The 25,130-nt window shown below is 46.5% G+C and overlaps 1 protein-coding gene across 4 annotated transcripts in view; it reads left to right on the forward strand.

Annotated features, from left to right (window-relative positions):
• Positions 1-762: 762 nt before the first annotated feature.
• The window catches only part of ATP11C (ATPase phospholipid transporting 11C), an 81,113-nt gene continuing 56,745 nt past the window's right edge, over positions 763-25,130 (forward strand). For 2 of the 4 annotated variants that reach the window (XM_063141961.1, XM_063141963.1), the window contains exon 1: positions 20,653-20,908. In XM_063141961.1, coding sequence (XP_062998031.1) covers positions 20,858-20,908 — 51 coding nt within the window. In that variant the 5' untranslated portion in view covers positions 20,653-20,857. Of the gene's footprint in view, positions 839-20,651; positions 20,909-25,130 lie in introns of those variants that run through there. The other 2 variants (XM_063141962.1, XM_063141964.1) reach the window with 2 other exon arrangements.

The following is a 25,130-nucleotide window of genomic DNA, read 5'->3' on the forward strand; positions in this document are numbered from 1 at the left end:
GCTGGAGGAGGCGGAGCAACAGGCGGGCTGCCCCAGCCTGGGGCCCGAGGCCGGGCGGACATACAACACCTCCCAGGCTGCTCTCGTGGACGGTGGGTGGAGAGAAGCGGCGGGTCCCGCCCCTGGAGCGACTCCGAAAGGAAAGCGGGCCGGAGGCAGGGGCTCGGCGTCGGGGCCGGGGCCGCTGGGGGGGGTCATCGCGGGCGGCGCGCCACGTGCGCTTTGGCGAGGTGGGCGCACGGCGCTCTCTGCGCTCTGCGCTCGGGGAGGCGGCCCAGGGCCGGGAGCGCAGCGCCGCCGCCGCCGCCCAGGCCTGCCGGAGGAGGGCTCCTGCCGCGGCTGCTTCCCGTGCCGGCGAGCGCGGGCTCGTCGCCTCCCGGCCCTTCCTCCTTGGCCGCCCGCCGGGCTCCCTCGGCTGCCTCCGGGCGCCATGCCGCCGCCGCCGCCGCCCCGACCTCGCCTGGGGCCAGCCTGACGGGGCGCGGGGACGGGGCTGAGCGCTCGGCCGCCCCCTCCCTGCCTCCCTCCCTCTTCCCCCCCCCCGGGTCTCTTCTCGCGGGCTGCAGCGCGGCGGGCGGCACGATGCGGCTGAGAGCGAACGCGGCGCGCCGGTGACCGCGGGGCCAGCGGCGAGCGGCGGCGGCCGGGGAGCCTCTCCGCCCGCCGCAGCGTCCCCGCTGACCGCCAGGCTCGCGGAGGGGGCTCCGGGCTCGTGTCCGCCGCCTGCAAGACGCCTCCCCTCCACGTCCCCCCCCGCCCGACCGCCTCCCTGCCTCCCTCGCTCCCTCCAAGGCGCTGCGGCAGTTCAGCGATGCTTCGCCGGCAGATCAACCGCTTCGTAAGTACCTCCGCGCCGCCGACCCCCGCAGCTTGGGCAGGGCAGGGCAGGGCGCCCGAGCCCCGGCAGGTGTGGGGGTCCCTGCGCCCCCGGCCGGGCCTGCCGATCTCCGGGCCCCCAACCAAGCCCTCAGCCCCAGTGGGTTTCCCGAGGCCTAGGAACGACCCCCATCCCCTGTCCCCGTCTAGCCGAGCCGGTTCTCTTTCCAGGCGCGGTGAAAGCGGCATATAAAAGGCAGCAGCCACACACAGCTGCTTTGTTATAGCGCTGTCGTCCAAGTGCACTGACAACTGTTGGGGCCCGTTGGCACGTCCCATAGACCGCTTTCATACCGCTTTCAGAGTGTGGCTCCTGCCTTTTATGTACTGCTGTCATACCGCCATATCCTGCTTGGTGTAGATGAGGCCACCGGTGCACAGGCTGCCTATGTGGTGCTGTTGTTGCTGCAGCTTTCCCGGTTTCTCTCTCTCTCTCTCTCTCTCTCTCTCTCTCTCCCTCTCCCCCCTTTCCCTCCCATCCTTTGAGCTCAGCAGGTTGTATGCTGCGACCTGCAGGGAAATAACAGTTTCCTGGGACAGCCACTGCAGAAAGGATTGGCGTTTTTGATTGGGCGCTTTGATGTCTTCCTTCCTTCCTTCCTTTCTTTCTTCTGCTTTTGTTCTTCCCGGCCCAAGAGAGCACATGGATGGGGAGCACCTGCTGCCACTCTGAATGCCAAAGCGGCCCTTTCCGCAGCCCTTGCGTGTGGAAAAGGGCAGCCGGGGGAACGGGGGTTGGAGAAGCACTTTCCCTACCTGGGCGAAAAGATGGGTGGAGTGGGGGAAGTGACTCAGGAGGGTCGTGGAGGTGTGGAGAATGCGGATAGAAGGGAATCTTTACTCCCTCGCTCATAATACTCCTAGACCTTGGGTCAGAGTAAGGATGGATCCCCTGCCAGAAGCCATGGGGTGGAATGAAGGTGTAAAACTCCGATATGGGGATTAGAGAAACTGTCTTGCTTTGCTGTGGGAGGCAAGGGAGGGGATAAGAACCTAAGAAGTGCCCTGATGCTGGATCAGACCGAGGGCCCATCTGGTCCAGCACTCTGCTCACACAGTGGCTAACCAGCGGTCAACCAGAGACCTACAAGGAGGACATGGGTGCAACAGCACCTTCCCACCCATGTTCCCCAGCAACTGGTGTACACAGGCTTACTGATTCTGATTCTGGAGGTAGCACCTAGCCATCAGGACTAATAGCCATTGAACGCCTTCTTTTCCAGGAATTTATCTAACCCCGTTTTAAAGCCATCCAAACTGGTGACCATCACTACATCTTGTAGTAGTGAGTTCCATAGTTTAGCTATGTGCTGTGTGAAGAAGGACTTCCTTCCAGGGGCACATTGGTGCCTGCAGGGACCTGGCGCAGATTATGATACTGAACTAGATGGGATTGTTGGTCTTTGATGGTATCAGGCAGGTTCATAAGGGGTTGTCTCAACACTTCCTAGTTGGGTTTTCCTACCACTTTAGTAGTGCAACTCGTGATTCCTTCCAGCCTCCAGATGTGCCGCTGGCCAAATCTGCCCCCCTCTGGCACATTAATGAATGCCACAGGTTTGCCTTCTCCCATACCATGTCTCCAGTTGTAGCCAACAGGCAGCGCACATGCCCGTGACCCCTGCTCTCTATCTCTTGGTCCTGTTTGAAGATAGACTGCTTCTGCTCACAGAGGCTTTATTTAAGTATCATGGGTTCGAGCTCTTGACAGTCTATCCTTGATAAATTGATGTAATACTTTTGTAAAATAATAATAATTGTGATCCATATAAAACTACAAAACTTGTTGCAAAAGACCTTTGCTGTAATTATTATTATTATTATTATTATTATTATTATTATTATTATTTAAAGGAAGTTTTATATTCAAATAGTCTACTGCAGGCAGAAGCCTTAAGTCCAGTCAATCTCAAGAACTACAGAAATACTATGTTTATGAAACAGAACCGGTACATTATTGAAAAACAAACAGACAGTTATGAAACTGAATATGGGCAACCCCCCCCCCCCCCCGAAAAAATCAAGTAATGCTTGCCAACTTTTTACACATGTTTGTTTCTATGCTATACACACTTACCTGGAAGTATGCCCCAATGAATTCACTGGGCCTGACTTCCGAGTAGACATTTATAGGATTGCACTGCAATTGCTGTCTTCCATCTCTTCATTTAACAGTTTCACTTTGGCCAGTTTGCAATTTGCAATACTTCATTGATCCCCTCTTTAATTGTAGGCATGTTGGAATCTTGTCAAATTCTCTTTTCACTTGTCATTTCTGAGGCACTTAGGAAACAAATTGTTTCTTTTTTCTTTTCTTTCAAAGGAGTTAATGGTTTGTCATAACTCATTCTATTAATTTCTGTTTATGGTTCATTTTCAAAACAACAACACAATAGCTTAAACTCCACATCCACAGGAAATTAGTTTGTTCATCAGAAACTGTATCTCAAGTGACTAATACTTCTCAGCACTTTATATCCTGTTCTACTGCCTTCACTTAAATGTGTGTAATATTACTGGAACACTCAGAGCAACTAGGAACCATCATAAAATGCTATTATCTTTTGTGCGTATCCTACTTACACAGTTTTTAGAGGTTTGCTTTACACAAGACCAGATAAGCAAAGTTGTTTTACAATATGGTTCATTGGCGTTATTATTCAGCTATGCCCTTTAAGTATCCAATAAATCTATTAAGATGTTAATTATGAATTTATTAATTGTTGCAAAGATCGTAGTTGCATGGTGTTGGAAGAATCTTCCAACATTCCCTACGATAGGCGAAGGTTCTGGAAATTGCTAGGATGGGTGCACTGTCAGATTTAGCATGTGGTGGCTCTGGTTATGGGCATTGAACAATGTTTTTTTGTTGAACAGCATCTGCTTATTATCTTTTGGAATAACAGTTATGAGTTGTGGAGACTGGACACATTTGTATTTGGGAAGTAATTGAAATGAATTGTGATTCAGTTGGATAGATTTCGATGTGTTAGTCTCTGTGTTAGTCTTTCGATGTGTTAGTCGATGTGTTAGTCTAGGATAGATTTCGATGTGTTAGTCTTGAACAAGAAAAACAACAGTAAAACAAAGTTAACCATAACATTGGCCTAATCTACACCAAGCAGGGTATTGCACTATTAAGGAAAAGGAAAGGAACCTCTCGTGCAAGCACTGAGTCATTACTGACTCTTGGAGGGACGCCAGCTTTCGCTGACGTTTTCTTGGCAGGCCTTATAGCGGGGTGGTTTGCTGTTGCCTTCCCTGGCCGTGATTACCTTTCCCCCAGCTAGCTGGGTACTCATTTTACTGACCTCGGGAGGATGGAAGGCTGAGTCGACCCGAGCCGGCTGCCTGAAACCAGCTTCCGCCGGGATCGAACTCAGGCCATGGGGAGAGTTTCGACTGCAGAAACTGCTGCTTTGCCACTCTGCGCCACACGAGGCTCTATTGCACTATTAAAGCGGTATATAAAAGGCAAGAAGCAGGATATTGCACTATGAAAGCGGTATATGGGATGTGTCAGTGGACCCAACAGTTGTCAGTGGTCTTCAGTACGGCTATAAAGCAGTCGTGTGGCTCCTGCCTTTTATATACCACTTTCCTACTGCTTCCATAGTGCAATATCCTGCTTGGTGTAGATTAGGCCATTATAAAATGGCCAGATTAAACATGCTGAGCCTAATTTGAATCGAAGGATACTGTGCGTATATTTTTTTAAAAAATGTTTTGATCCGATGCCAAAATGTGTGAAGGGCAACGTTGAGCCAGGGACTTCCATAGCCTGAGTGCCACAAATGAGAAAGACCCTCCCACATTCCTACTCTTTGTACCTCATATGTCTATAGATACAGAGTGGGGGGGGGGGGGCTTTGATCCTAGTGGGGGGGGGGTCCTTTAGGTATCCAGGTCTTAAACCGTTTGATCCAGAATGGCTCTTCTAACGTTCTTATAGTGATGGCCACCAATTTGGATGGCTTTAAAAGGGGGTTGGATAAATTCCTGGAGGAGAAGGCTATCCATGGCTAGTAGTCCTGATGGCTTTGTGCTACCTCCAGTATTAGAGGCAATAGTACACCAGTTGCTGGGGAACATGGGTGGGAGAGTGCTGTTGCACTCATGTCCTGCTTTGTTGGTCCCTGGACGACAGCTGGTGGGCCACTGTGTGAACAGAGTGCTGGGCTAGATGGACCCTCGGTCTGATCCAGCATCAGGACTGTTCTGATATTATTGTGTTCCATTTGTAGAAGTCCAAAACAGTGCATCAAATTGGCACCAGAAACAAATGGGGAGCTAATGAAGTTGATATTGGGGTTACGTCATAAAATATAACTCTTAAGCTGCATTATCTGATGTTTCTCTAGAATCAGCCTCATGTAGAGTGATGAATGGTTGTAGACCCAAGTCCTTTTAAAGATAGTGGGAGGGGTTGTACATATTCACTGATGCTGGTAATTTAATGAAATTTGTTTCCAAGGAATTTTTTTAGGGATGGAAAAAGAAATAGAGAGAGAGAGGTTTTGTCATTCTTTCGTCCTCTTGAGTGCTAGCTGGATACATAGCACATCTGGCCAAAATAACCTTTTCCAATGGAAATAACTATTTCACAATGAAAAGCTTCTGAGAATTCACTGACTCCTTCGATACCAAGGCTGAAAGAATGTTGCTTGGTTTTTATTACTTTAAGTTCCTTTCGCTTAGCCAGGGGAACAAAGATGAGACGGAAGGTTTAACTTCTCCGTTTCAGTCCTGATATGAGTCCCGCAATGAAAGAGAGTGAAAGAAATCAAGATGTTTTGATTATTCCCAAATTTGGCATGTAAATCACTTGAATGGCATTCGTAAAGGCCATTCTTTGTCAAGCTGGAATGGGGAGCTGTACAACTCCCTAGCCAAAGTAGTCAGTGGTTGGGGATGTTGGCGACCCTTCAAGCCCTTCTTAGCTCCTCTGCCTGTCTCGTCTGGGTGCTTTTCCCAAGCTGCCTCCTCCTTCACCTACTCTTCCTCCAACTTTGCCCATCATCCGTTCTGTATCCTTCAGCTATCTCATTTCTGAATTCCTTGTCCGTTTACTTTCTCATCTCCTGGGACATCTTTCCTCCTTCTCATCCTGCCCAGCAGAAACTTGAGCCTGTTATTCCGTGTCCTGCACTCTGGGAGGATCGAGAAGAGATCCTGGCCCTCCTCTGTGTGACCACCTTTCAAGTCCTTGAAGAGTGCTAAATAATAACACATATCGACAGGAAGGAGAGGTTGCCTCCTTTACTCTTGAACGGCTTTTTAAAAACCCACGACTTGCATTTCAGTAGTAGCAATTCTAGTTGGAGGTGGACTGCTGAACCTCTCTTCTGTTCCCTCTTTCCACACACACACACACACACAACCATTCCTCACGGCCTGCCAGTTCTGCCTCACTTCCTCCCCTTGCATAAATACACAGCAGATGGAGGCTTCTTGGAAACTTAGCTTGTAAAGCAGTGTTTGCCTTCACCAGCCTCCGCACTCCTGTTTGCCCTGAGAAGATAAGGACAGAAAGAACTAGAGGAGGGAGCATTGGGGCGGCGAGGCGCAGGGGAAGGAATATATCTATATATATCCTTAAAGCTGTAAGAGATTCAAGCTACAGGAGATTGGAGAGATCCGGTGTGATCGCCTCGGACACCCCCCCCCCCAAAAAAAATCTGTTCTGGTCTTTCCCAGCCTAGTGTTCTCCAGAGGTTTCAGACTATAGCTTCCATGACCCATAACCAGCATGGACAGTGCTCAGGGATGATGGGAGTTATTGTCCAAAACACCTGGAGAAGGTGCCAGCTCTCGTCTTCCCTGGCTACTGTCCATGCTGGCTGTGGCTGATGGATGTTGTATTCCGGGGTATCAGGTTGGGAAAAGCTGGGCTGGGCCATGGATGTGGAAGGGCCCATGGCATCTTTCCAGGTACAGCTGGGTGTAACTCCTGATTGAAACCCCAGAGAGCCATTGCCTAGTTGGTGTAGATTTAATGCGGAGCTACATGGCCCATTCTTTTATTGTTTATTTTCTTTATCCGGTAAAGGAAAAGAATAATGAAATTGGTCTCATTTGGTAGGAGGCAGCTTCCTGTATTTCTGCAGAGGGCTACAGTAGCACATAGGCATGACGGTGTAGCTGCCAAGGCTTAAGCAGCGGACGGTCCGCTTATAAAGACATGAGTTCTTTCAGCCTCAGTTCCCCGTCTGCAACGTGGGAATAATAATCCTGGCCTGCATCACAGGTTTGTTGTAATGTTTACATATATGAAGCGCTTTCAATGTTCCTAAAGCCCCATATAAATGCGGCACATTTTTTTTTTTAAAAAAAATGTTACTGGATGACAGAAGGGATCTTGATTTTGTGTGTGTGTGTGTGTGTACAATCCGGGCTTTTGAGATTATGCCAGGTGTTTTCCCAAACCCTCTGGCAGCTTGTAGGTTAGAATTGCAGAATGCCCTGAACCTAGTCCATAAGTTCAGAGTTGGCTGTTGCTGTGGCATGATTTCTGCACATCTCGCGCAGGTTTTAAGCGCAAGTTTGCTCTTTTGCACATTACACTGGAGGAGGGGAAAATAATATTCTGCTTCCAGTGTGAGAGAACTACTTTGGTGTTCTGTTCATCTATATGTTGCATCCTAAAACTCTCCCATGCCATGACATAGTTAATGCCCATGATAGCAAGGTTGTGATAGGCTGGGGTGACCGATGTCCAAACTCTCTTGCTCTGCTTTTCATCATCTTCTTCTCTCATCGCCTTTACTTGGCGAATTCCTGCAGCCTCCGTGGTATTTATAGACACTGGTGGTTCCGGACTATTTTTTGAGTGTCCCTCGCATCTGGTGTGCAGAGGCCCACTGCTAAGATTTTGCTAGACTGGTGCATCTTGGCGCTGCTTCCAGTAAGTAGAAAAAGTTTAAGGTAGACTTTTTCTGCCCCACTTCACACTGCAAATGACAGGGGAGTTGCAGGTTTGAATGTACTCCTGTTTCTTTAAAAATAATAATAAAAATCTCCTTGCAAATAGAAAGGTAGCATTAGCAAGAAAGATTCTAAACTCACCCTCTTCTTGAGATGTTAGCTTTCCAGATTCACAGAACCCTTCTCTGGGGAACATTCAAGGACGTCATCTCCCATTCCTGCGTTCTGAAGTTGTACAGCTCAGGAACGACTCTATGGTGCATTTCCCCAAATGTCCCAATTGGCTTGTAATCTTTTGACCCTACTCCTTAAAACAGATCCCCCCCTCCAGCCTGTCAGAATAGGAGCGAAAGTGAATTGGGAGGGGCCAGGGAATTTATTTATTGGTTTGGTACTCCGTCTTTCCGCCGAGAAAATAGAGCACCAGGTGGCTAACAATAATAATAACCAATTTTAAATAAATAAATAAATAAAAACTTGGTTAGAACAATCGTAAAATAAATACATGAAACACACACACACCAATGAAGGAATAAAAACAGCAGCCAACCTACAGACCAAATGCTTGTTTGAATAAAGAGGTCTTTGCCTGCCAGTGGGAACACATAGGAACATGGGAAATTGCCTCATACTAAGTCAGACCCTTGGTACATCCATCACAGTATTGCTGACATTGACTGACACGTTCCCTAATTTCAGGTCCCTGCTGCTAGGGACTCCCCTGAGTCCTCTTTGTGCTCTGCTTGCCGGCCTCCTACCAGTTGCCTGACCCCATTGTGCATTCGGGATGAGACGCCAGATGGGCCATGGGTGCCCAGTGAGAGTTTGCATCTCTTTTTGTTTCTTTAGTCCACGAGCTGCAATTTGTGCAGATTTGCAGCTGGGAATATTTATGGAAATTACGGCCATCAATAGCACAATTCGCATAAAAATGCAGGCGCAGAAGTCCATTTATGCCTGTTGTTTTACACAAATCGCGCTATTCCCGCATGGGATTTTGCACAAATTGCGATTTCCGTAAGTATTCCCACCTGTGAATATGTGCACATTGCAGTTTGAGCAAAAACAGGATTTGAACCAAAAATTAAAAAGCAGGAAACTGTGAGCTTGCCTGAGTCCACGCGCCCTAAGTCGAGCCAGCTCAGGGATCCGCGAACTGGCAAAAATCCACTGAGCTCCACCCCCAAAATGGATTCCTCCGACATCCCTACCTGCTGCTGAGTTAGTGTAAATTAGGAACATAGGAAGTTGCCCTATAGCGAGTGAGACCATGCGTCCATCTAGCTCAAAACCGTAGACACTGACTGGCAACAGCAGCTGCTGCTGTTCAGGTTTTCAGGCCAGTTTTTCCAGCCTTATCTGGAGATGCCATGGGGGATTGAACTTGGGACCATCTGCATGCGAAGTGGAGGTCTAGCACTGAGCCACGTCCCCTGCTCAGCCACAGCAGAGAGGAGACCAACCTTGCCCCTCCCTATCTCGCTCTTAGATACCGAAGTTTCATTTTTTAAAATATGGAAATCCCCATGTTTGCAACATCAGTGTTCCAAATCCACGCGGGGATTCCCTCTGCCCCCGCCAGCATCAGATATTTCTCAGTGGAAAGCTCTCGAAGGGCTTACAGGTCTTCTGGAATAGGAAGAGAGGCAAATCAATGCCCATATGCTGCCTGGGTGGGTCACTGACCTTCCTGCAGTTCCTCCTGTTTCCATTTAGCTGAAATGTACGCTTTCCGGGGAGGAGAAAGCATTTCATACAGAAGCCATGGGGCCTTCTGGTCCTGAACCAGATCTGAGAAGAGAATGGCTGGAAGCTTGAGACACAGCCAACAGCAGCGAAGGTGACACATGTGCTGGTGGGTGGGATCGGGTCCCTATTACCTAGGCCTTTTATCATCCTTAAATGGTTTTGCCTGCTGCTGATTGCCTTATTCTGACTTGCACTCTTGGGCTGCAATCCTATGCACACTTACCTGGGAGAAAGCCCCATTGAACTCAGTGGGTCTTGTGTCTGATTAGACACTCATGGGATTGCCCTGGTAGTGAGGGTGTGTGTGTGTGCCATGTTGTAGTGAAACCAGGGCCCACATTTTTTTATTAAGCAGGGACACGGTCGTCTCCCCAACCCAATTCCAAATTCCCTGTTCCTCCGAGCTTAGCTGCAATCCTCAAAATAGCTGGCGCAGAGGGCAGGGAAGAAATTAATTTCCACGGCGATAATATATTGGCCTTTGTTGTAACGTCAAGCGTTTGGGGATGGCCTGGTCTTGAATGAGCAATGAGGTGAAATTAACTTGTTGAAAAAGATCGATGGGGCTGCTTGCAATTTTGGACCCTTCTTGGGGTGCGTGGTTTTGAGGATTGCCATGATGAAGTCCTGCACTTCCAAATCTATAAAATCTCTCTGTGTGTTTGAAGGATCTTATATTGTTCATCTGTGTTGGTTAGCATCTGTTTTATAAGGCACCCTGGGACTCCCACAACTGAAGGGAAGGATGGAAACCTTCTGAATAAATACGCAGTGCATTAAGCTGGTCCAAATGCTGTCCGTGTGAGAATCCCATTCATCTCGGTGCTTAACGAATGCCATTTTGGCCCTGGACAGCTGTTGATTAGGATCTCTCTTCCTGGAGAATCTGTCTTGCTGATCTCATCGCGATAGCCCGTCCTAATGCACGGAGATTAGTGGAGCTTTTGGATCTGATCCCGGTATAATATTAGGAATCTGGTTGCATTAGGGAGGATTAGATTGCCGTGTTGCTCTGCTGGGGCCCCTGGATGTGAGCAGTCCTGAACTGCCTCTGGAGACGAGAACTGCTTGCAAGCGGAGCTGCGTTGTCTGACGGCTCGGTGAAAATGAGCACCTAGGGTGTGCTTGATGTGGCAGCATTAGGATTCACACAGATACACACAGATCTTTGCTGGGTAGCCTCACTGCAGCCTCCTTGCTTCTTGCTTTTTCTCTTGCACCCTTTGAAATTAACCTTGGATATTAGCACCAAATCAAAACCAGGAGGGCTGGCAGAGGCAGCAGCAAGGCGTGGAACGTCCATTGGGGGGGCGTGCAGGAGTGGGAATTGGATCCACTACGCATTTCGTTCCCCAGATTGGAAGAGGCACAAGCGATTAACTCCCGGTTCAAACAAACACGTGGGAAAATGCTGGAGCCGCAGCGGCGGCAACTGAAGTGAATATTGCAGTTTGCATCCTCGGAGACCGCTTATGACAGGCGGGGGGTAGCGATGAGATTTTGTTCCGAAGCGTGTCAGTTTTGGCAACGGAGCATTTGAGGTCATTTTTCCTGGAAGTGACACCCATTTTCTAACGATGTAGCATAAGTTGATGCAACTTAAGGTTTTGTGGGAACTGGGCCTTTAGCTTCAATTGACTACCTGTTTTTTGACTACAGTAAAATGTTCCACAAAGACAAGAATGCCACCGTGTAGAATCATAGAACAGTAGCGTTGGAAGGGGCCTATAAGGCCATCGAGTCCAACCTCCTGCTCAATGCAGGAATCCACTCTAAAATAATGTAGGTGGCATTATTATTATTATTATTATTATTATTATTTCATGCAGCCTTCTCCAACCTGGTGCCCTCCACATATGTTGGACTACAGTGCCCATCATCCTCAACCAGCATGGCCAGTGGCTGTGCTGGCTGGGGATTGTGGGAGTTGTAGTCCAAGACATTGGAGCTGGGCATAAAGTTGGGGAAATGCCACATCGATGTTTTTGTACATGACTCCACCTTTACTTCCTGCTGGAACCAGGAAATACCTCCTGCAAATGATCTAGCTGTGTTTTGTTTTTTAAATACTGTTTTTAAATACTTTAAATACTGTTCCTTTACTCTATTTTAATTTCTTTTGTTTACCTTGTAACTGATTTTAATTTCTTTTGCTCACCTTGTAACTGTAGGCTGAAACACCCCCAGTGTGTATTTGAGTCCACTGGTTTTCTGGACCTCGTGGTCCAAACACAAAGGCCACAAAAATTGCTAGAACATATGTTGCTCTCCTAAGCTTTGATCTCGTAAATGGGTTTTTGGGGGAGTGGCAATGATAGCAACACCAGATCTTGTAAAAGGTGACCCCGTTCAGAAGACACCTTAAACCATGGCTTTAACCACAGTAGTTAGGCCAGAAAGCTAGGCTGTGTTCAGAAGACACCTTAAACCACGGCTTTAACCACAGTGGTTAAACTAGAAAGCCAGGCTGTGTTCTGAAGACACCTTAAACCACGGCTTTAACCACAGTGGTTAAGCCAGAAAGCCAGGCTGTGGTCAGAAGACACCTTAAACCATGGCTTTAACCACGTTGAATAAGGCTTTCTGGGTTAACCACCGTGGTTAAAGCCCTGGTTTAAGATGTCTTCTGAATGGGGCCTGTGTCTTCCTGGTTGTCTAAAGGTGATCCTTAATCATCATAGCTGAGTAGTTCCTACAATCTTTTCTGTCCCTCCATCCCCGCTCCAGGTACTGCTGAAGAGGTGTCTGGTCCCTAGCACAGGTAATACAGTAACCAGGGCCCCTAGCAACTCATTTAGTGGTAGCATGATTCCTTTTTCTTTCTTTTTTTTGCTACTCCTCGCGAGTTTATCGCTCAAGCGTGAAGCACCTCTTTAAAAAATGTACGAGGGAACAGCTGGGCTTCACGCTTAAAATCTTCACAGCCTACCATGTTTGGGGGAATGTTGCTAACAAATGTTCAGGCTAAACTGTGGCAGACGCTGCTTGATCCTGCAAATTGGGAAGGGAAACAATGGCAGCTAACAAGTTTGAGACATCTGAATTGCCTCCTTATTAATAGTTTAAAGAGGGAAAGCAGCATCACACAGCCTCCGTTGGCATACTGAGCTTTTGCAGGATTTAATGTTTCATAAATGTTTCAGAAGTTTTATAAAGCCGGTTAGAAGCTCAAATCTTCAGGCACATTCAGACTTTGCAGACCCAGATTTCTTCAGGCACATTCAGACTTTGCAAACTAGAACTCCTATCATCGCCGGACAGTATATCCATTGGGAGAGGAAGCATGGTGCAGTGGTCAGAGCAGAGATGGGGGTACATTTTTTTTCCCTGTGGACGGCTGCATTCCTTTGAGAAGTAATCGGCTGAGGAAGCCCACATAGCGGTGGTGGGTAAGGCCAGAGCCAAAAATTGGTGGGGCATCCCATTCCTCCCCCCCCCCCCGACTCCCTGCAGTCTGCACCTCCTCCCACACATGTGACAAAAACGGGGAGGGCTTTTTAAAAAAACAAAAACACATTGTGTCTGTAGCTGCTTGCAAACAAGCTAATGTTTATCCTTCTGGTGTTCTGTAGCAGTTCTGGGTGCCATTTTGTTTGGAGAAAATATTTTTTGGTTGCCATGAATTTGTGTGTGTGTGAGAGAGAGCACATGGGGGGGGGGGGCTGGAAGGGCCACAGACCCCATGTTCCTCATCCCTGTTTTATATGAACACAGACAGCTGCCTAACCTTGAGTCAGACCGTTGGACTTGGTAGCCCAGGATTGTCTACTCCTCACACTGAGTGACTTTCCAGGGTCTCGGGCAGAATGAAGACTTTCTCACCAGCTGTCGTTAGAAGATCGCACAGACAGACCCTTAGACCTTGCACAGGCCCAGCGCATGCTCCACCATGGAGCCATGTTGTGCCTCCTTTTTGCTCTTAGCTCCATTCTTCAACATCTATAGGGCTTCAGCCCATGGCTTTGACCCTAAAAGCCACCAATTTGGATGCCTTTAAAAGGGAGTTGGCTAAATTCCTGGAGGAGAAGGCTATCCATGGCTACTAGCCCTGACGGTTGTGCCCTATCTCCAGTATTCGAGGCAGTGAGCCTGTGTGCACTAGTTGCTGGGGAACATGGGTGGTAGGGTGCTGTTGCAGTGTGTCCTGCTTTGTGGGTCCCTGGTTGACGGCTGGTTGGCCACTGTGTGAACAGAGTGCTGGACTAGATGGACCCTAGGTCTTCTTATATTCTTAGAGATTCTTATTCCTTGTAGAATGGTACAAAAACATGTTGTCGCACCAGCAAAGAACATGGAACCTTTGCTTGTTTGTTTTTTCCCAAGGTTGGGTGCTTCTTGGGAAGGCCAGGTTAACCTACGTGTCCTTTTCAGAGCAATCTTCCTTTAAGGAAGCACAACCTCCCTGAAAGAGCCGATGAACTTAAGTAAGGCTATTTATGTACTGGATTTAATGGTAAGCAATAAAGACGCTTTGGGTTTTGCTCTGGTCCCAAAGGAAGGTCTTGTTTTCTCCAGCCCGACGAACAAGGCGCTTCTCGGCTCCATTAGCTTGATGGTTTTGCTGATAAAAAGTGCAGACTGACAAGGAAGCAGGCCATGCCCAAAGCCCACAAATAGCCTTAGCCGACCTTGAGGCCATGCGAGTGTCTTTGGCCGCAGCTCCTGACAAAAGAACTTCACAATACGTCCAAGGAGACAGAGACCCAACTGGAAGGATGCTCCTTTTTTCTCCTGTCTTTATTTCCAAATTTTCATTTGGGGGGGGGGAACAGAAGAAAAAGAAAGATGAAGATGAAGAAGAAAGATGATGATGATGATGATGATGATGATGATGATGGGTACAGAAAGGAAGCAATTTCTCCCCTTTCTGTTTATAACACAGCGAAGCAGAGATCAAAACGTTTCTTCTTCTTTTTTCCCATCCTCAATCCCAGTTGCCAGGAGTTCCTCTTTCTACACGCTTCCTCCTTTTATGAGCCTAAACATATTTCTGTGAAATCCTTCCCAGTGTCCCCAGTCATTCAGAAAAAGGGTAGCAAGAGAAAGAACTTGCACCTTCCGTTATGTCACCTCCCTTCCCCATGTAATATCTGAATCAATTGGAAGTTTCTTTTCTCTCTCTCTCTCTCTCTCTCTCTCTCTCAATGATACATCACTGCTGATCAGCTGTTTTAATGGAAAGGGGATTCTGTGGCACGCATGGCCAAGAACGGGAAAAGATGATGAGACAATACAATCCCCACTTAGGCATTTGTTTCTTTATGTCCTGTCTATTTTCCTCTTGCAAGGAGCTCAGTGTGGCTTACGTCTTCCTCCTCCTCTCCATGTTTATCCTTACAACAGCCCTGTGAGGTAGGTTAGGCTGAGAGTCTGACTGGCCCAAAGTCACCCACTGAGCTTCTATGGTCAAGTGCATCACTTGAACCTGGATCTCCGGAGTCCCATTCCGACACTCTAACCACTCCACAACACTGCCTCTCCGCCACTTGGGGATTCACGTCAGAGGGAAAAGAGAATCTCAAAAGATGCAGTCCTCTGGCATGGGGGGCTCCACAGCTGTGTAGCCCAGCAGTGATCTTTCAAACAAGGAAAATGAGGCTCAATCTCCTTTTCCCCAACCTGCTGCCCACCAGATGTTTTTGACTCTGTCTACCATCATCGCTGACCATTGGCCATGCTATCTGGGGCTGATTCGGGTTGTAGTCAGAAGGCTGGGCTGGATGGATCATGAATCCATCCAGCCCAATGCTCCAGGCCTGAGTGGCAGCCATCTTGGGCAAATACGGGTCTTTCTTAGCCCTAGAGACTGATCCTGGGACTAGAAAAGGGCGAAGAAGTAGTTTTCACAATCAAGGCTGCATTTTGGGAACGAGAACACAAGTTTTGGAAATGGCAAAATTTTCCCGGAAGAAACACTCTTACTTGCCTTTGGTATCGCAAATGGGACACCTTTGCATGATTCGTGGACGCAAACAAACTCTTCCTAGCCGAGGCTGCATCCATGCAAAGCACACGCTCTACGGCCGGGCTCCCTGCCCCGCTCAATTCTCTTCCCCTTCGTTTGAGCATTCATGTTGCAGCAAGAAGTTCCCCTGCGATATGTGAGCAGGGTTTGGCTTCTCCCCTTTGGAGGAGAGATCACCGGATAATTATGGCGTGTCTCTAACGTTTGATTTATGTAGGCATGCACAAGAGGAGGAACAAAGGTGCGGGCAAACAGCTTAATCGCTTCTGCAAGCAGCGGATCCCCAGCTCCGTGTCTACTCCCAAGGGAAAGGCGCTCCCCGCATGCTTTCAGCCTTCATCTAACTCAGCCTCTCCTTAAGTGTCTTTCTGTTTCAAGCTGCTTTTCTTTTTGCATGTACCTTCAGAACGACTCTTAGCTGCAGGAGGTGGAAAACATAAACCGATGATTCATCTGCTCCCAGATGATTTCTTCTTTGGAAGAGGTTCAAACAATGAGCCCCTCCTGTTAAAGAAACATTTCCCTGGCCAATCCTAGACCATCATATGCAGTTGCCCTAACAAGGTATAGCTAGCCTGAGCAATCAATGGGTAGCAGTAGATCCTGCCGTTACATGATTTATCTGTGGTGTATGCGCTCTTTGTCCACGTACCTACAGCCGCACCCTTAAGAAGAATCCCAAAAAGCCTGGTGGCACCCGAAATACTTGCAAGTTTATTCTGGCAGAAACGTTCATAGATACCGTCCACTTCATTAAATGCATGAAGGCTGAGTCTCGGATTGACAAATTCAGCATGCCGGTAGGGGAGAGACGTAAACTCTTGTCAGAGGGAATTGAAATGCAAAAATTACAGACAGTGACAATTCCCTTAACAGTTGCCATTCACAAAACATTGGGTGACAACACAGACGTCGTTGCAATGGTGAGCCAGTTGACATGCAGAGTGTGATAAAAAAACAACCCAGCAACAACAGTAGCGACATGTTATCCTGAAACAAATCGCAGGAAATAGAGTTCAAATTCAGCTGTTATTTCCTGCGGTTTGAACAAGGACAACTTGGGGTTTTCTTTAAAGTCACGCTACAGATTCAACCCCGCAACAGAGGCACATGGCTGCCCTTCTGGAACCCAGTTCTAACAGTTTCCACCTCCACCAGGACCAGGTCTTTTGCAAAGCTGATGGATTTTAAATGCCTGTTCAAATCCAAGCCACATTCAAATACTTTGCATCACAGCAAGCACAGCTCACCACGGGGGCCGGGTTCGCATGATCACAGCTGGCAAAATAAGCCACGGTCAGTTACTTCACTTGCTGCGTGTGCCGGTTATGTGCTGGGCGGGGGGGGGGGTAGCATTGTTACCCTCCACAACGTGGCTTGTCTTGGGAACCCAGCCAGAATGGCTTGTTGCCATGGGTAACGGGCCACCCAGAATCCATGGGCTGTTGTAGGGTTGTGGGTGACCTGTTAATTTAGGTGATCTTTGAGGTCCTTTCCAGTTCTTATGATTCAAGCCAGCAACAAAGGTAGAGCCTGAGAATGGAGAAGCCAAAATAATTTGGCCTTTCATTGTTCCTGTTGTTGTTCTTTTGTGTGTTTTTATAAATGGTGCGTCAGCAATGAAACCCTGTGGCCCGTCTTATTTTGGAGCCATTTTCTTATCTCCTCCAAGCTGCTGTGAAACATTTGTTTTACAGGGTGTGGGTCTCAACAGAAACAACTTCATTGGAAAAACACACAAGTAGGGTGACCCTATGAAAAGGGGCAGGGCGCCTGTATCTTTAACAGTTGCATTGAAAACGGAATTTCAGCAGGTGTCATTTGTATATATGGAGAATGTGGTGAAATTCCCTCTTCATCACAACAGTTAAAGCTGCAGGTGCCCTGCCCTCTTTTAAATCTGGTCACTCTAGTATAGCTCCTGTAGCTTTAACTGTTGTGATGAAGACGGAATTTCACCAGGTTCTCCATATATACAAATGACACCTGCTGAAATTTCCTTTTTAATACAACTGTTAAAGATACAGGAGCCCTGTCCTCCTTTTCACAGGGTCACCCTAAAACAGCCTTTCTCAACCTGAGGCGCTCCAGATGTGTTGGACTACAACTCCCAGAATGCCCCAGCCAGCTGGGGCATTCTGGGAGATGCAGTCCAACACATCTGGAGCGCCCCAGGTTGAGAAAGGCTGCCCTAAAAGTTTAAGTGTTATTATTTTTAGAACTGCACCATGTTTTCATAAATGCTTCCAATCGATTTATAAATGCTTGGATCCAGAGCTACTTTGTGCAAGGGAAAAGCACCAGCTTGTGTACGTTCCCCCTCCCTCATTTCCCCCCCCCCTCTCCTAACAGGAGGGAGCCATCTATATCTCTTGAGGGAAGGCGTTCTGGAGATGAGGGCCCACCCCTGAAAAGGCTCTGTCTCATGTCCCTCTCAACCCGATTGTACCTACTGATGTGTCTTTGAGCAGGGCCTCTATGGGGAATTTTATCCTCACAAAGTCCTTGCGAGGTAGGCCATTACATAGTGACTGGTCCAAGGTCATCCAGCGTGCTTGGCTGAGTAGCAACTTGGATCTTCTTATTTACAGTATTTTTACACACACACACACACACACAGGAAAAGGCTCCCTGACCAGGGTACACAGATGAATACTAAGGAAGTCCCTGACTTAGAGTTTATAATCTAAAAGACATGGCACAAAAGGAAAAGAGATTGGGAGGGAGAAGGAAAAAAGAAGAAGCTGAACTCAGGCACTGGTTCTTGTAGGTGTTCTTTCTGGCACATGGGGCAAAAGCAAGTTTCCTGCAGGTGCTCAGTCTCTGGCTGTGGTATGGGGGCAGAATGGGCCTGCCTGTAGTGTGACGTTCTTTGTGGGAGTCAGGCAGTGCCCCCCCCCCCCCCAGTTCCCTGGTTGAAGGATGAGGACGGAGCCTTCAGTCCCAGGGAAATATCCGTTGGAGATTATGAGAGGAGCTCTTATTTTAAAGATGTTTTTATCTGTTGCAGCCGTTTCTGTTTTATTGGTTTATATTGCTGTTCCCATTCTTGTTTGATTTTACTGTGTTTACTTTTTAAAAAAGTTGCCCTGAGTGATTCATATACTTTGGAGGTAGAGAATGAGTGAGGAGTCTTTCTGAAAAAATAAAAATAAGTAAATAAACCTTGGTGGTCCCCGCCCTAAGTCTGGCACTGTAACCACTACACCACCAAACCAGGCTGGCTCACAATCTCCAAATTGTGTGTTATGTGAGAAGTGCTGGTAGGTCACAACAGGATACTTAATTTAGACTGCAAGCCTATGCATGTTTAGACAGAGAAAAGGCCTACAACTCCCAACATGGCTGGCGGCGGAATGCTGGGAGTTACAGGATTTATTCTCTGAGGTCCTCTGAACGAGCAGATTTGTAATTTGCCACACACAGAAGTTTTTTTGGGTCGAGTACATGATGTCATCAACAATCAGGACATCTCCTGTGGTATCCCCTGGAAATCCCAATATGTAAAAAAACCCCTACTTTTAATGTGTTAATATTTGGGGAAAAGGGGGATCTTCCACCACTAGATGGCACTGTCCCATAGAAGTGAAGGGAGGGGAAATATTCAGTTCAAAGCCCGTCTCTTCCTGCGTAATACAGCCCATAACAATCGTGTCAAAAAAACCAGGAAGCACAAAGCCCCGGGTAAGCAATGTAGAGATGCTCTCAGTCTAAACATGCATAGGATTATGCCCTTAACTGCCATGGGACAAGGGAGGCACAGTTCAATTCCATTGCTTTGATTGGAGGAATAACTGACTGACCTAGTCAAACAAAACAAAGTTTAAAATCAAAGGAGGGGAGTGGGCAGTATTTCCTTGGAGAGGCTCCCTTCATTGTTTTAGGATTACCCGCTGATCGCGGGGGACAGGGGGAATAGGACGGGACGGATGGACACCCAGAATGGCCTCCTCTTGTGCTGTTATTTGCTTCTTCAGCTGTAGTATTCAGGTGATACTTTTCAAAGCTCAGAGATTAGCAACATCGCTAATATCTCCAGAATGCTGCTGTTATAGGGCACTGGAGCAGAGACTGACCCCAAACTTGGTAGCCGTGTCCTTTTGGAACTGTATCTTTCACTCCGCGCCCTCTCTCGTGCCATTTTCTTGTGCCTTTTTTGCTTCTTTTGCTAAGCACTACGTCTTCATCCCCCAAAGAACGCAGAAGGAGGCCGTTACAAGCTACTCGCCCTTGTTTGATGCCATAGGCATTTCTCACCATAACTCTTGGATGCTCCGGTTACCAGCAACAGCTTTAGTCCACATTCCAGGCCACGGGTACATGTGGCTGAAAGGTCGTTACAGATGCCAGACAATGTGCACGTAACAGACAAGGGGAAAGGACATCATGGTTTATCCCCACAAAATCCCTTGGCTTATTTCATAACCAGGCTTGGTAACAAAGGTTTATATTTTCACCAGAAAATTGCAACATTAGAGTACCAGGAATCATTTATGGAGCAGCAGTGTCACCACCTGCCCCAGAAGAGTCCATATAGACACCACCTTTGAATGGATACTTATTTGGATATTTGGTCCACTTTTGTTGAAGCCTACGTGTAATTGCTATAAAGCTACATGTATTCCATATGAGAGCTTTGGCTATGGGGCGGTATATAAATGATGATAATAATAATAATAATAATAAGAAGAAGAAGAAGAAGAAGAAGAAGAAGACGACGACGACGACGTGTTTGTTTCTATGGATATATACAGCTGCTTTTGATAAGTGATGGTTTGCATATCAAAGAACCAATAATGGCAGTCTGGAGAATTTGTCTGGCAATCTAATAATGACATAATCAACTGGGGTGGTGGTGGTAATAGGAACAGAAGGGGAAACAACCCTTGATTAGTGTGTTGTCCGAACTCAGCCATTGTGGGTAGTTCTATAGGACATGTTACTATAAGTGCTTTTAGGATTTCAGCCCACACAGCCTGAACTTGTGCTTGTTTACTAAGTGGTAAGTCCCATTGAATTCTACAGGACTTACTCCCAGGTAAGTGTGCATAGGATTGCGGCCACAGGTTCAACGAGCCTTGCTTTTCCTCTAATTATGGTGTAGCTAGCTCCTCCTTCTTGGAAAGTGTTTATTTAAACTGAATGCATTCCAGCCTCATGCAATCTGATCTTTGCCCAACTTCTGTACGGAAGCCTGTTTTTCTTCTTCTTTTTTTCTTTTCCCCTTACTGTCTGCTTAAAACCAAAAAGAACCACACAATTTTAGTTCCTTAAATATGTTATTTTGTTAAGTGCGTCTTCTTGCATGAAAGGTTGTTGGCTGATGCTTCTGTCTTGGAAAAAATGGAATTGTCTTTAACTCCAGAAACTTTGCTGAAAGTGTGGTCTAATTTGGTAAGTCTAAATGCATTTGCTAGCGTTTCTGTTTGCTCTGTAAGAGCTGCGTTTATGTTTGCAACATGTTAGCTCTAGAGCATAGGCAGCTGAGAACAATCTCTTGTTTTAAAGGCAGGACGTTTCTGAGCTGGTGAATAAAAGCAATGAACTAGTTAAGCTAGAATGTCTGGTAGAAAAGTCTGAGATTTTGTATGTAGTTTAAAAACCCCAAAACATAGTTGTGTATGACTGCATTTTTCTAAGTTTGTGTTTATCATTGACTTACTGATTCCTTGGCAGCTTATCTTGCATAAGTAATGTGTTAAATGTAGTTTCCGCTTATAGTGTGCAAGTATTATGACATTTTGTTTTTAATGTTTACTTTGCAATAAAAGGCATGGACTTGATATCTTCAGTGCTGCTGTATACAAGCTACCAATTATTTCAACTGAGAAAGAAACCGACACCTATGTGCTTAGCATTTAAAAATAACGGCTCCCCGCCCTACAATTTCATTTTAAAGATGATTGTATAAAGATATGGGCTTTAGTTTCTTCGTTACATTTTAGAGTCAAGACCGTATTATCTTTTAAAACTGATTAAAAGAAATAACCATGGATTGTGGTTGAATGGCGGTTTTTGTGATCAGTATTGTAATGTCTTCTGTTGTTTGGTGGGGCCAAGTTTGCCAGCTTGGTTTCTTTCCCTCCTTCTGTTGTTGAATATCAGATTGTCATCACTAGAAGCAGCATTTTACAAGCCTGGACATACAAAGTTGCATTGGTTGAATTAAACAATTATGTGCAAAGCACAGGTTGTTTTTGGTTTTTTTGTTCATTTGTTTGTGACCCTGTTTTGTTTGATTCCCTCTTCCTTTGCTGTTTACCTCCATGTATCTGAAATGCTTTTGCAGTGCTGTTTACAGGCATATAGAACAGCTGCTTTTTTTACCACTCTTTACCACACTTCTGTAGCCTGGCAAAACAACCCACGAACAGCCATGGTTCTGGGTTCATATGCAATGACAACTTATCGTTAGTTCACAACCCAACAACAAAACATTGGTTCTCTTCCTGGGTTGTTTGTGGTTAATGACCCATAGTTAACCCATAGTTTCAGGTTTTCATGTAACGAAAATCCAGGATTCAACAACCTGTACTCAATAGACCTGGTTCACATGTAATGACAATTGCTAGGGTGTTGGTTGAAAGTGGAAGCAAAGGGCAAGTATGACCAACAATGGCCTGGTTTTCATGTAAAGACAACCCAAAATATGGCTGGAGTAGGCTCCAATATTGTAGTGGCTCAACAGGGTCTTGGACAGAAAAAAGTTCTCTCTGATCACTTCTTATCCAGGATCCTTTAACTAGAGATAGCTGGGATCTTCCACATAACTAATTTGGTACAGCACATCTAGGATTAAATGGATATAGTTCTCAGTCAGGCATTCTCTGTGGCCCCTTTAATATCCCACCAGCCCTGTTATATGAAGGCTCAGATGTAACCCCCTCCAGCCATTCCAGGTGGAGGGAGAAGAGAAGGTGGTTCCTGAAAATGTTAAATTTCCTCCTCATTCCTTTGCCCGTGTGTGTGTGTGTGTGTGTGTGTGTGTGTGTCCGTGTCCGTGTCCGGTGTTTTTAGATTTCGAACTGGCAGGCAGGGACTGTCGTGTTCCATTGATTATACGTAAGCCACTCTGGGAACCTTTTCGGCTGATGAATCAATCAAAAATAAACAAAATTGGAGTAATCTCAAGTTGAAGGCTTTCCTGCTTGTGAAGGTCTTTCTTCTGATCTAACTGTATGTGGGAGAGGCCCTCATCTTTTCCTGCTCCCGCAGGTGCCAACTTTTCAAGCAGCCCTTAGCTGCTTGTTTTTAACAGCAGAGTGATGCGTAGGTAGAAAAAGGCGGTTTTTTAAAAAATGCTCTTCTCCATCATGTGGAAACAGCTCCTGCATCTCAGAATGCTGAGTTTTTAAATGCACAGAAAAGCAGCATGGAGAGTTGCTGGTCAGTTGGCAATCTCTTCACACAAAACCCACAACCCCCTCCCCTCCCATCTTTTCCTGGTCCCTGAATCCAAGACCATAGTTTGCCTCTTTCTCTATCTCTCTCCGCCCCCTCCATCAGCATCTGGATCCTAGAATTCCATGGCCAACTGCCGGTCCCCAGGCTGGGTGGTTGCCGTGGCAATGGCTCTGAGGCCTGGGTCTCTTTATCTGATGCTGAATCCACCATATGGGATTTGAGGAGTGTTTATCCCAAGAAAGAGGACCTACACACACACACTCAAATTCTAGAGCCTCCACCTGGACCCGCAACCGGCAGAACAAGAAACAGATATGTTGGTCCAGGAAGACAAGCCAGAAGCAAAAGATTGTGTTTCCGTAAGTGGCTTGTTTATTGGGGCTTCCATTAGCATTTGGCACATGAAAACCTTAACATCTGACATTGAGGGAGACCATCTGTCTTCCCTTTCAAGACCTGTTAGTCTGTACGTTTTTGTATTTAGATTCTGCCTTTGTATATAAGTGGGGTACAGAATTTAATAATAATATTGCATAGTACTTTCAAGAATTCAGCACTTCACATACACTGTCTAGTTTTAATCTTTACAGCAACCCTGTGAGGTAGGCCAGTATGATAATTATCCACTCCCAACAATTGGGAAAACTGAGAATGAGTGACATCCCTGAGCCTACCTATCTGAGGTCTTCTGTGGCAGAACAGAGATTTGATCTCGGGACTTCTTCATTTGTGGCTCCATTGGTTAGCTGCTATGCTACACCAATAGTTATTATAGTAATGATAATATCTACACAGTAATTATTACTGGAATTATTATCAAATCATCCTTTACATGCGCATAGTGCTTTTGGGTGTTCCAAGTGCTTTGCGTGCACTGTCTAGCTGTAATCATTAACAATGACCCTTTAAGGTAAGTCAGGGTTATTGTTAGCATTATGCCGAAAATTTCTCCCACATCTTTTTCGACCAGTCTCATTCAGTTTGATAGAAAAGAAATGGCTCTTGAAAAGTAAATCAAAGGAGAAGACACTCTGGAAAAATTCTCATGGGTTGAGTTCTGGGTTCTTGTGCTTATCTGGGCAGGATCTACACTACTGGTTTATAATGGTTTTGACAACTGTTTGAGCCCAGGATATATTATATATACCCTTTTCAAAGTGTTATATCCTGCTTGGTGTAGATCTGGCCCTGACTTATGAGGTAGCTGAGGCATGGTGTACAAGCATCCTGTCTTCCGTTGTGCCGTGAGCTCTCTACACATGCATTGGAGACTAGATGTAGGTACAATCACCCCACAGATATTTTATTCATTTGGAAGATCCTGGGGAAAGTGCTGAAACCTAAAAATGACTACTATAGAACTGAGCCAAAATTTCTCCGAAGACATTTTTTCTCAGAGATGTCCCGAGGTTTTCTTTTTCTTTTCTAACCTCAGCAGAAATTAAACAAACAAACAAAAAACACTTTGCAGAATTTCCTAGAATTTCTTCCTCATTTTTGGTGGGTTTCACCTTCATTCTCCCTGCCCCCCACCCCAATGCTTCAGAACAATGCTGGGTAAACAGGAATTGTGGAGTGCCAGTCCAGCCTTGTAACCTTCAACACCACCCTTTTTACTATTTGGTGTAGATAGAATGGGATTTCAGCTGAGAGGGCAGAGGCGTCTTTAGTTGTGTGCCATCCTCTGGCAGGGGCTCATGTGGGTTTATCTCATTTTATCCCCATAAACTGCCCCCACCCTCCAAACACCATTGGGTTTCTAGATACCTTTTAACCTTGCAAACACCTGGAGACAGTTTTGGGGGAAATGGTCCACCGAGGAATGGCTAAGCACTGCTCCTAGCCACCACCCAATCCTCTACTCAACATAATTCCAGGCGGTACCCTTTTGTCTTTTAGAAAGCGCACAAAGATTGTGTGTAGCGTATGCAGTAGTTTGCCGGTATAGACATTAGCTGCCGTATTCTGCAAGCAAACTCTTTCCCCCCTTCTTTTTGAGTTAAACTGAAAGCCTTCTGAAATGTGCTGCTGAAGAGATATGTGAGAATAAAGTTCAATGTACCTCTGAGCCGATGAATGCAAAATTTGCATGGTGTGGAGGCTGAGAAATGTCGGTGGGGCAGGGTGGTGTCTAAACGGAGGTACCTTGGAAGGATTTCCCCTTCGGCGAAACCCACCCATTTTTATTTTAATCTTCTGCGCAGTTTCAAAG

Source organism: Elgaria multicarinata, chromosome 15, assembly GCF_023053635.1.
Source record: "Elgaria multicarinata webbii isolate HBS135686 ecotype San Diego chromosome 15, rElgMul1.1.pri, whole genome shotgun sequence".
NCBI classification, from domain to species: domain Eukaryota; kingdom Metazoa; phylum Chordata; class Lepidosauria; order Squamata; family Anguidae; genus Elgaria; species Elgaria multicarinata.